The following is a 12166-nucleotide window of genomic DNA, read 5'->3' as shown; positions in this document are numbered from 1 at the left end:
ATTCAGTCATTCAATCGTATTTATTCATCATCATCATCAATCGTATTTATTGAGCGCTTACCGTGTGCGGAGCACTGGACTAAGCGCTTGGGAAGTCCAAGTTGGCAACATAGAGAGACGGTCCCTACCCAACAGTGGGCTCACGGGCTAGAGAGATGGAGTGTGCGTATGCATTCATTCATTCGTCTTTATTCATTCATTCACTCATCATCATCATCAATCGTATTTATTGAGCGCTTACTGTGTGCAGAGCACTGGACTAAGCGCTTGGGAAGGACAAATTGGCAACATCTAGAGACGGTCCCTGCCCAACAGTGGGCTCACAGTCTAAAAGGGGGAGACAGAGAACAGAACCAAGCCTACTAACAAAATAAAATAAATAGAATAGATATGTACAAGTAAAATAAATCAATCAATAAATAATAGAGTAATAAATATGTACAAACATATTTATTGAGCGCTTACCACGTGCAGAGCACTGTACTGAGCGCTTGGGAAGTCCAAGTCGGCAACATCTAGAGACGGCCCCTACCCGACAGCGGGCTCACGGTCTAGAGAGATGGAGTGTACATATGTATTCATTCATTCGTCTTTATTCATTCATTCAGTCGTATTTATTGAGCGCTCACCGTGTGCAGAGCGCTGTACTGAGCGCTTGGGAAGGCCAAGTCGGCAACATATAGAGACGGTCCCTACCCGACAGCAGGCTCACAGTCTAGAGAGATGGAGTGTGCGTATGCATTCATTCATTCGTTTTCATTCATTCAGTCGTCTTTATTCAGTCATTCATTCATTTAATCGTATTTATTGAGCGCTTACCGTATGCGGAGCACTGTACTAAGCGCTTGGGAAGTCCAAGTCGGCAACATCTAGAGGCGGCCCCTACGCGACAGCGGGCTCACAGTCTAGAGAGGTGGAGTGTGCGTATGCATTCATTCATTTTCAGTCATTCAGTCGCCTTTATTCAGTCATTCAGTCATATTTATTGAGCGCTTACCGTGTGCAGAGCACTGTACTAAGCGCTTGGGAAGGCCAAGCCGGCAACATCTAGAGACGGCCCCTACCCGACAACGGCTCCCGATCTAGAAGGGGGAGACGGGCGACAAGACCAAACACGCGGACAGGTGTCGAGTCGTCCAAATAAATAGAAATAAAGCTAGATGCACAGCATTAAGTGCGTAGTACAGTGCTCTGCTCACAGTAAGCGCTCAATAAATACGATTGATGATTGATGATTAACAAAATAAAGTCATTCATTCAATCAATCGTATTTATTGAGCGCTTACCGTGCGCAGAGCACTGTACTAAGCGCTTGGGAAGTCCAAGTCGGCAACAGATAGAGACGGTCCCTACCCGACAACGGGCTCTAGAAGGGGGAGACGGACCACAAAACACAACATATTAACAAAATAAATAGAATAAATATTATTATTATCGTCATTAATTACTAACTCCCAACCTAATCACCTTGTATCCCCCCTCCCAGCGTTTAGAACAGTGCTTCGCACGTAGCAAGCGCTCAGCAAATACCGTCATTATCGTCGTCGTTGTGGTGGCTCAGTGGAAAGAGCCCGGGCTCTGGGTTCAAATCCCGGCCCCGCCAACCGTCAGCTGGGTGACTTCGGGCGAGTCACGTCACTTCCCCGGGCCTCGGTGACCTCCCCTGTCAAATGGGGATTCATTCATCCACTCAGTCGTATTTATTGAGCGCTTACTGTGTGCAGAGCACTGTACTGAGCGCCTAAGTACAGGACGCCGGAGTGCTTTAAGGATTAAACCCGTGAGCCTCCCGTGGGACAGCCTGATCACCTTAGAATAATAATAATAATAATAATAATGGTATTTATTAAGCGCTTACTATGTGCCGAGCACTGTTCTAAGCGCCGGGGAGGTTACAAGGTGATGAGGTTGTCCCCCCGGGGGCTCCCAGTCTTCATCCCCATTTTCCAGATGAGGGAACTGAGGCCCGGAGAAGTGAAGCGACTCGCCCCAAGTCACCCAGCTGACAGAGTGGCGGAGCCGGGATTTGAACCCGTGACCTCCGACTCCAAAGCCCGGGCTCTTTCCGCTGAGCCACGCTACTGTACTAAGCGCCTAAGTACAGTACGCTTAAGTGCTTTATAGATTAAGACTGTGAGCCCCCCGTGGGACGGCCTGATCACCTTGTCACCTCCCCAGCGCTTAGAACAGTGCTTGGCACGTAGTAAGCGCTTATCAAATGCCATCATTATTATTATTATTGCTTGGAACAGTGCTTTGCACATAGTAAGCGCTTAACAAATACCATCAGTATTATTATCGCGTAGAACAGTGCTTTGCACATAGTAAACATTTAACAAATACCATCATTATTATTATTATTATTGCTTAGAACAGTGCTTTGCACTTAGTAAGCGCTTAATACCATCATTATTGTTATTATTATTATTATTATTATTATTATTATTACTGCTTAGTGCTTTGCACATAGTAAGTGCTTAACAAATACCATTGTTATCATTATTATTATTATTGCTTAGAACAGTGCTTTGCACATAGTAAGCGCTGAACAAATACCATCACTGTTATTATTATTATTGCTTAGAACAGTGTTTTGCACATAGTAAGTGCTTAACAAACACCATCATTATTATTATTGCTTAGAACAGTGCCTTGCATCTTGTAAGCATTTAATAAATGCCATTATTATTATTATTAACAAATACCATTATTATTATTATTTAGAACAGTGCTTTGCACATAGTAAGCGCTTAACAAATACCGTCATTATTATTATTGTTTAGAACAGTGCTTTTCACCTTGTAAGTGCTTAACAAATACCATCATTATTATTATTATTATTGCTTTTAGAATAGTGCTTTGCACATAGTAAGCGCTTAATAAATACTATTATTATTATTATTGCTTAGAACAGTGCTTTGCACCTAGTAAGCACTTAACAAATACCATCATTATTATTATTATTATTGCTTAGAACAGTGCTTTGCACATAATAAGCGCTTAACAAATACCATCATTATTATTATTAATGCTTAGAACAGTGCTTTGCACATAGTAAGTGCTTAACAAATACCATCATTATTATTATTAATGCTTAGAACAGTGCTTTGCACATAGTAAGCGCTTAACAAATACCATCATCATCATCATATTATTATTGCTTAGAACAGTGCTTTGCACATAATAAGCGCTTAACAAATACCATCATTATTATTATTAATGCTTAGAACAGTGCTTTGCACATAGTAAGTGCTTAACAAATACCATCATCATTATTATTATTATTGCTTCGAACAGTGCTTTGCACCTTGTAAGCACTTAACAAATACCATTATTAGTATTATTATTATTTAGAACAGTGCTTTGCACATAGTAAGCGCTTAACAAATGCCATCATTATTATGATTATTGCTTAGAACAGTGCTTTGCACCTTGTAAGCGCTTAACAAATACCATCATTATTGTTCTTATTGCTTAGAACAGTGGTTTGCACCTTGTAAGAGCTTAACAAATACCATTATAATTATTATTATTGTTGTTGTTGATCCCATTATTATTATTATTATTGTTGTTGTTGTTGTTGTTGTTGTTGTTGTGTGTTGTTGTGGTATTGGAGGGGGTGTGTTTGATGAGCGGGGCGCCCGGGCCGACCACTAGGGGGCGGCCAAGCCCGGTTGCCAGGGCGACGTGCGTTTTGGCGTGTGTGCGTGCTGACGTACGTGCGTCATCACGTACGTGCGTGCTGACGTGGTTATCACGTGACGAGGAGGGCGGTTGGGCTGGGGGAGATCCCGGGGCGTGAAACCGGAACCGGAAGCTGGTTATAGCCTGGGGGCGGGGCCGGAAGTCAGAAAGGCTTGGGTTCTAATCCCTCCCCCCTCCATCCGGTGACCTTGGCCTAGTCACCTCCCTGGGCCTCAGCTCCAGAATAATAATAATAACAATGATAATAATAAATAATGGCATTTATTAAGCACTTGCCATGTGCAAATCAATCAATCGTATTTATTGAGCGCTTACTGTGTGCAGAGCACTGCACTGAGCGCTTGGGAAGTACAAGATGGCAACATATAGAGACGGTCCCTACCCAACAGTGGGCTCACAGTCTAGAAGTCAGTGCAAATCACTGCGCTAAGCGCTGGGGAGGTTACAAGTTTAGAGGAGCAGCGTGGCTCAGTGGAAATCAATCAACTTATCAATCAGTGTGCAGAGCACTGTACTAAGCGCTTGGGAAGTCCAAGTTGGCAACGTCTAGAGACGGTCCCTACCCCACAGCGGGCTCACAGTCTAAAAGGGGGAGACAGACAACAAAACCAAACATACTAACAAAATAAAATAAATAGAATAGATGTGGACAAGTAAAATAAGTAGAGTAATAAATATGTACAAACATATATACATGGAAAGAGCCCGGGCTTTGGAGTCAGAGGTCATGGGTTCGAATCCCGGCTCTGCCACAGGTCTGCTGGGTGGCCTTGGGCAAGTCACTTCACTTCTCGGAGCCTCAGTTCCCTCATCTGGAAAATGGGGGTGATGACTGGGAGTCCCACGCGGGACAACCTGATCACCTTGGATTCCCCCCCCCCCCCCCCCCAGCGCTTAGAACAGAGCTTGGCACATAGTAAGCGCTTAACAAATGCCATCATCATTATTATTATTACAAGGTGATCAGTTTGTCCCCCCGGGACAATCAATCAATCAATCGTATTTATTGAGCGCTTACTGTGTGCAGAGGTCACCAACGACCTCCTGCTTGCCAAATCCAAGGGCTCATACTCTATCCATCAAGGCTTCAAGTGGAATCAATAAATCCAATTGATTGATTGATTGACCCTAACCACAACGATGGCGTTGATTAAGCGCTTACTAGGTGCAACGGCCCTAACCACAATGATCGAATCAATCAATCGATCGTATTTATTGAGTGCTTATGCTTGTACATATCTTCCACTTGTTTTATTTTGTTAGTATGTTTGGTTTTGTTCTCCGTCTCCCCCTTCTAGCCTGTGAGCCCACTGTTGGGTAGGAACTGTTTCTATATGTTGCCAACTTGGACTTCCCAAGCGCTTAGTCCAGTGCTCTGCACACAGTAAGCGCTCAATAAATACGATTGATTGATTAATTGATTGATTGATTGCCAACTTGTCCTTCTCAAGTGCTTAGTCCAGTGCTGTGCACACAATAAGCGCTCAATAAATACGATTGATTGATTGATTGACTGATAGAAGGGGGAGGCCGAGAACAGAACCAAACATATTAACTGAATAAAACGATAAAAGGGTCGTTCGAGGGCCTGGAATGTAGTAAGCGCTTCGCCCGTGGGCCGCTTCTCGTCGATGCCAACGGATAGTCGTCGGATGAGGGTGGTCCGGCCCCGGAAGCGGGGCGGTGATGTGAGCCGACCGTGAGCCCGCCGTCGGGTAGGGACCGTCTCTATGTTATGCCGACTTGTCCTTCCCAAGCGCTTAGTCCAGTGCTCTGCGCACAGGAAGCGCTCAATAAATACGATTGAATGAATGAATGACTGAATAAAGACGACTGAATGAATGAAAACGAATGAATGCATACGCACACTCCATCTCTCTAGACTGTGAACCCGCCGTCGGGTAGGGACCGTCTCTATGTGATGCCGACTTGTCCTTCCCAAGCGCTTAGTCCAGTGCTGTGCACACGGTAAGCGCTCAATAAATGCGATTGAATGAATGAATGAATGAATAAAGACGACTGAATGAATGAAAACGAATGAATGCATACGCACACTCCATCTCTTTAGACTGTGAGCCTGCTGTCGGGTAGGGACCGTCTCTAGGTGTTGCCGACTCGTCCTTCCCAAGCGCTTAGTCCAGTGCTCTGCACACAGGAAGCGCTCAATAAATACCAGAAGTGGGGTGGGGGGCGATGAGGTGAGCCCGCTGTCGGGTAGGGACCGTCGCTATGTGTTGCCAACTTGGACTTCCCGAGCGCTTAGTCCAGTGCTCTGCGCACAGGAAGCGCTCAATAAATACCAGAAGCGGGGTGGGGGGCGATGAGGTGAGCCCGCTGTCGGGTAGGGACCGCCTCTAGGTGTTGCCGCCTTGGACTTCCCATGCGCTTAGTACAGTGCTCTGCACACAGTGATTGACGATGGGGCGATGATGATGATGATGATGGGGCGATGGGGAGGGGAGGACCGTGTCAATAAGGCCTCGCTCCGCTCTTTGGTGTGTTGCAGGAGAGGCAGTTTTCCGCCTTGGGTCCAGCAAACCCGCGTCTGACCGTGGCCCCGCCGTGGAACGGACTGACCCCCCCGCCGCCGCCGCCGCCGCCGCCGCCGCCCCCGCCTCCGCCCCCGCCGCCGCCGCCGCCGCCCCCGCCGCCCCCCGCCGCCTCCCCCGCCGCCGCCCCGCCTGCAGATCACCGAGAACGGCGAGTTCCGGCACACGGCCGACCGCTAGGCCCGGACCGCGTCCACGGCCCGGGACTCTTCTTTTCCGCCCCCCCCCCCCCCCCCCCAAAACTCTCAGATTCAGGGAGATTTTCCTTTTCTTTTTTCCTTTTTTTTTTTTTTGGAAAAAGCAGAAACCAGAGACGACAATCTTGCGCCCCCGACCCCCCCCGGGACCCCCCCCTCCATCCCCCCTCCTCTACTTCTCAGGAGCGTGTGGGGGGCTTCAGCACGCACAAACCGCCCCTCCCGTCCCCCGGGGGTGGTCCCCCCCCCCCCCCCCCCCCCCCCCCCGGGCCCCCTGGGCTGTTCTCGGCTGGTCCCAGAGTGGGGGGCTCGGGAACCCCCCCCCCCCCGAAACCCCCGGCTTGCCCTCCCCCTCCAGCCCCTTGGGAGAGGTAGAGGCCTAGTTGGGGGGGGGGGGGACCTATTTATTGACACCCCCGCCCTGGGTGGGAGGGGATGGGGGGCTTCCCTTTAGGATAAGCCATGTCTACCCCGGGAGGGGGGCGGGGTGGGGGGCTGCGTGTGCCTGTATGTGTGTGTGTGTGCGTGTGTATGTATGTATGTGTAAGGGGGGGGGGTTGGAGGGCACCCCCCCACCCTGGATTTCGGTGTTTCCTCTCTGTAAATAAGCTCCCCCCAAGGTGGGGGGGGGGGGGAAGGTCAGGGGGCGACGGAGACCCCCAACCCCACCCCTCCCGCACCCCCTCTTTGCGTTTGGTATTAGGGCTGACGCCCCCTCCCCCCCCCAGCCCCCCCCCCCCCCCAAATCTTTTGTATGGACGCCTCCCTCCGGCCCAGGCCCCCGCCCGGACCTCCCTCTTTCTACGGATATACAACTTGTAAATATGGGAAATTTTAGCCCCGACGCCGCCCCCCCCCCCCATCCATCCGCCCACCCCTGACCTCTGACCTCCGACCCCCCACCCCACCCCCCTGTAATTATCCGGGCTTTGTACTGTATAGACCGGGGGGCGGAGGGGCGGGCTGTACAAAAGAAAACAATCGCCCCCCCAATCCCCCACCCCAGACCCCCTCCCCAGGCTGGGAGAGAGACGACCCCTGACCCCTGACCTCCGACCCCCAGGTTTTTTGGTTCTCGTTCTTCTCCCCCCACCCACCCACCCACCCAACCCGGACCACCGGTGACCCCTGACCTCTGACCCCCCCCCAGACCCGGCGCCCCCGCCCCCCCCCCCACCCGTTTTCCTTTTTTCTGGAGTGTGTGGTGAAACGGAAATCATGTTTAATAAAAACGGAGAGATTGTTCTTTTCCCGCCGCCGTCGTCGTCGTCGTCGCCAGCTTTTCCGGGCCCGCACGTGGGGACTAGGCCGCGACGCCTGCCTTTACCAAGATGGCGGCCTCCCCCCCTTACCAAGATGGCGGACCCAGCGGCTTCACCCCTTATTAAGATGGCGGCGACTACCGCAGCCTTTCCTTACAAAGATGGCGGCCTCCCCTTACCAAGATGGCGGACGCCGCGGCTTCACCCCTTGCAAAGATGGCGGCCGCCGCCTCAGCCGCAGCTTTTCCTTACAAAGATGGCGGCCGCTGCGTCCTCACCCCTTACAAAGATGGCCGCCACCGCGGCCTCTCCCCACTTACAAGGATGAGAAGCAGCGTGGCTCCGTGGAAGGAGCCCGGACTTTGGGGTCAGAGGTCGTGGGTTCAAATCCCGACCCCGCCAACTGTCAGCTGGGTGACTTGGGGCAAGTCGCTTCACTTCTCTGGGCCTCAGTTCCCTCATCTGGAAAATGGGGATGAAGACTGGGAGCCCCCCCGTGGGGCAACCTGATCACCATGTAACCTCCCCAGCGCTTAGAACGGTGCTTTGCACAAAGTAAGCGCTTAATCAATGCCATCATTATTATTATATTATTCTCTGAATAATAGTGACCTCAGTGACCTCATCCAATAATAATAATAATTATTATTATTATAATGGCACTTATTAAGCCATTAAGCCATTACCGTTGTTGGGTAGGGACCGTCACCATCACCTGTTGCCACCCTGTACTTCCCAAGCGCTTAGTACAGTGCTCTGCACACAGTAAGCGCTCAATAAATATGATTGAATGAATGCTCTGCACACAGGAAGAGCTCAATAAATACGATTGAATGAATGAATCAACATGGGCTTGCAAGATCCTCCTCCCAACCCAAAACCAGCCTCAATCATTCATTCATTCATTCAATCCAATCCACTGTATTGAGCGCTTTCTGTGTGCAGAGCACTGTCCTAAGCGCTTGGGAAGTCCAAGTTGGCAACATATAGAGACGGTCCCTACCCAACAATGGGCTCATTTCATTCAATCGTATTTATTGAGCGCCTACTGTGTGCAGAACACTGTACTAAGCACTTGGGAAGTCCAAGTTGGCAACATATAGGGACGGTCCCTACCCAACAACGGGCTCACAGTCTAGAAGGGGGAGAAAGACAGCAGAACAAAACATGCGGACAGGTGTCAAGTCGTCAGAATAAATAGAAATAAAGCTAGATGCACAGCATTAACACAATAAATAGAAGAGTAAATATGTACAGGTCAAATAAATAGAGTCATCAATCTGCACAAACATCTATACAGGTGCTGTGGGGAGGGGAAAGAGGAAGGGCAGAGGAGGGGATGGGGAGGAGGAGAGGAAAAAGGGGGCTCAGTGTGGGAAGGCCTCCTGGAGGAGGTGAGCTCTCAGTAGGGCTTTGAAGGGAGCAAGAGAGCTAGCTGCCGATGATGGTGCTAGTGATCCGCCCACGGTCGATGAGGGTGAATGAATGAGTGAATGAATGGCTTCTATCCATCCATCAATCGTATTTATTGAGCACTTACTGAGTGCAGAGGACTGACTGTACTAAGCGCTTGGGTAGTCCAAGTTGGCACTTCTAGACCGTTAGCCCGCTGTCGGGTAGGGACTGTCTCTAGATGTTGCCCACTTGGACTTCCCAAGCGCTTAGTCCAGTGCTCTGCACACAGTAAGCGCTCAATAAATACGATTGAATGAATGAATGAATGAATGAATGAATGAATGAATGAATGGATGGATGGTGCAACCCGCGCCCCCTGCTGGGGATGGTGCAGCCCGCTACCCCCCGCCGCTAGTGGTGCAGTCCTGCTGCCCCCCCCCCACCGCGGCGGTGATGGTGCAGCCCGGCGCCCCCTGGTGGTGATGATGCAGTACGGCGCCCCCCGCCGCTAGTGGTGCAGTCCGGCGCCCCCTGCCGGTGATGGTGCAGTCCGGCGCCCCCTGGTGGTGATAGTAGCGTGGTTCAGTGGAAATAATAATAATAATAATGTCATTTGTTAAGCGCTTACTATGTGCAAAGCACTGTTCTAAGCGCTGGGGGGGGATACAAAGTGATCAGGTTGTCCCATGTGGGGTTCACAGTCTTAATCCCCGTTTTACAGATGAGGTAACTGAGGCTCAGAGAAGTTAAGTGACTTGCCCCAGGTCGCACGGTAGACATGTGGCAGAGTCAGGATTCGAACCCATGACCTCTGACTCCAAAGCCCGTGTTCTTTCCACTGAGCCACGCTGCTTCTCCTGGGAAAGAGCCCAGGCTTTGGAGTCAGAGGCCGTGGGTTCAAATCCCGCCTCCGCCACTTGTCAGCTGGGTGACTTTGGGCGAGTCACTTCACTTCTCTGGGCCTCAGTTCCCTCATCTGTAAAACGGGGGTGAAGACTGTGAGCCCCCTGTGGGACATCCGATCACCTTGTATCTATCCCAGCGCTTAGAACAGTGCACCTAGTCAGCGCTTAACAAATACCAACATTATTGTTATTATTATTATTATTATTATTATAGTGCAGTCCGGCGCCCCCTGCCTGTGATGGTGCAGTCCGGCGCCCCCTGGTGGTGAAAGTGCAGTATGGCGCCCCCCGCCGCTAGTGATGCAGTCCGGCGCCCCCTGGTGGTGAAAGTGCAGTATGGCGCCCCCCGCCGCTAGTGGTGCAGTCCGGCGCCCCCTGCCGGTGACAGTAGCGTGGCTCAGTGGAAAGAGCCCGGGCTTTGGAGTCAGCGGTCAGGGGTTCAAATCCCGGCTCTTCCAATTGTCAGCTGTGTGACTTTGGGCAAGTCACTTCACTTCTCTGGGCCTCAGTTCCCTCATCTGTAAAATGGGGGTGAAGACTGTGAGCCCCCTGTGGGACAACCTGATTACCTTGTATCTATCCCAGCGGTTAGAACAGTGCACATAGTCAGCGCTTAACAAATACCAACATTATTATTATTATTATTATTATAGTGCAGTCCGGCGCCCCCTGCCGGTGATGGTGCAGTCCGGCGCCCCCTGGTGGTGATGGTGCAGTTACGCTCCCCCCGCCGCTAGTGGTGCAGTCCGGCTCCCCCTGCCGGTGATGGTAGCGTGGCTCAGTGGAAAGAGCCCGGGCTTTGGAGTCAGAGGCCGTGGGTTCAAATCCCGCCTCCGCCACTTGTCAGCTGGGTGACTTTGGGCGAGTCACTTCACTTCTCTGGGCCTCAGTTCCCTCATCGGTAAAATGGGGGTGAAGACTGTGAGCCCCCTGTGGGACAACCTGATCACCTTGTATCTATCCCAGCGCTTAGAACAGTGTACATAGTCAGCGTTTAACAAATACCAACATTATTATTATTATTATTATTATTTTATTATTATTATAGTGCAGTCCGGCGCCCCCTGCCGGTGATGGTTCAGTACGGCGCCCCCTGGTGGTGATGGTGCAGTTCGGCTCCCCCCGCCGGTGATGGTGCAGTCCGGCGCCCCCGCCGGTGATGGGGCCGTCCGGCGCCCCCTGGTGGTAATGATGCAGTATGGCTCCCCCCGCCGCTAGTGGTGCAGTCCGGCGCCCCCGCCGGTGATGGTGCAGTCCGGCGCCCCCTGCCGGTGATAGGAGCGTGGCTCAGTGGAAAGAGCCCGGGCTTTGGAGTCAGAGGCCGTGGGTTCAAATCCCGACTCCGCCACCTGTCAGCTGGGTGACTTTGGGCGAGTCACTTCACTTCTCTGGGCCTCAGTTCCCTCATCTGGAAAATGGGGGTGAAGACCGTGAGCCCCCTGTGGGACAGCCTGATCACCTTGTATCTACCCCAGCGCTTAGAACAGTGCTTTGCACATAGTCAGCGCTTAACAAATGCCAACATTATTATTATTATTATATGCTTTGCACATAGGACGCGCTTAATAAATATTATTATTATCATTATTATATATTATTAAATATTATTATTTTAGACTGTGAGCCCACTGTTGGGTAGGGACTGTCTCTATATGCTGCCAATTTGTACTTCCCAAGCGCTTAGTACAGTGCTCTGCACATAGTAAGCGCTCAATAAATACGATTGATGATGATAAGGCAGTCCGGCGCCCCCCGCCGCTAGTGGTGCGGTCCGGCGCCCCCTGCCGGTGATGGTGCAGTCCGCGCCCTCGCGCCCCCATTCGTCAGGGCTCCCGACCAATCGGCGCGAGCGACGGAGCGGGGGCCGCGTGCGGCGGTCTCTGATTGGCCGGGGGCAGAGCAAGCCCCGCCCCTCCCTCCCGGAAGTCGCGCCTAGTTGAGACAAACAGGCGGGGCCGCTTCCTGTTCCGGTCGCCCGCGCGGTAGGCCGGCGTTGCTGGGGTTGGGGAGCGGGGAAGGGGAGGACTATTTGCTGAGCGCCCCCTGGGTTGCGGGGTTGGGGGGGGTATTTGCTGAGCGCCCCCTGGCGTGGGGGGGGTATTGCACTGAGCTCCCCCCGGCTTTGGGGGGAAGGGGGAGTACTTTCTGAGCGC

General features: G+C 51.5%; 1 protein-coding gene across 1 annotated transcript in view; it reads left to right on the top strand.

The window, feature by feature from the left end:
• SYNGAP1 (synaptic Ras GTPase activating protein 1) overlaps window positions 1–9620 on the top strand; it is a 193448-nt gene extending 183828 nt beyond the window's left edge. Inside the window, exons 20-23 of the mRNA XM_038742183.1 lie at window positions 6212–6311; window positions 7650–7747; window positions 7897–8017; window positions 9571–9620. Coding sequence (XP_038598111.1) covers window positions 6212–6311; window positions 7650–7747; window positions 7897–8017; window positions 9571–9620 — 369 coding nt within the window. The remainder of the gene's footprint in view (window positions 1–6211; window positions 6312–7649; window positions 7748–7896; window positions 8018–9570) is intronic.
• The last annotated feature ends 2546 nt before the right edge of the window (window positions 9621–12166 follow it).

This window comes from Tachyglossus aculeatus, unplaced genomic scaffold (assembly GCF_015852505.1).
Source record: "Tachyglossus aculeatus isolate mTacAcu1 unplaced genomic scaffold, mTacAcu1.pri scaffold_101_arrow_ctg1, whole genome shotgun sequence".
Lineage (NCBI taxonomy): Eukaryota > Metazoa > Chordata > Mammalia > Monotremata > Tachyglossidae > Tachyglossus > Tachyglossus aculeatus.
Note: the sequence above shows the minus strand (reverse complement) of the source record. Positions and strands in the feature narration are given on the sequence as shown.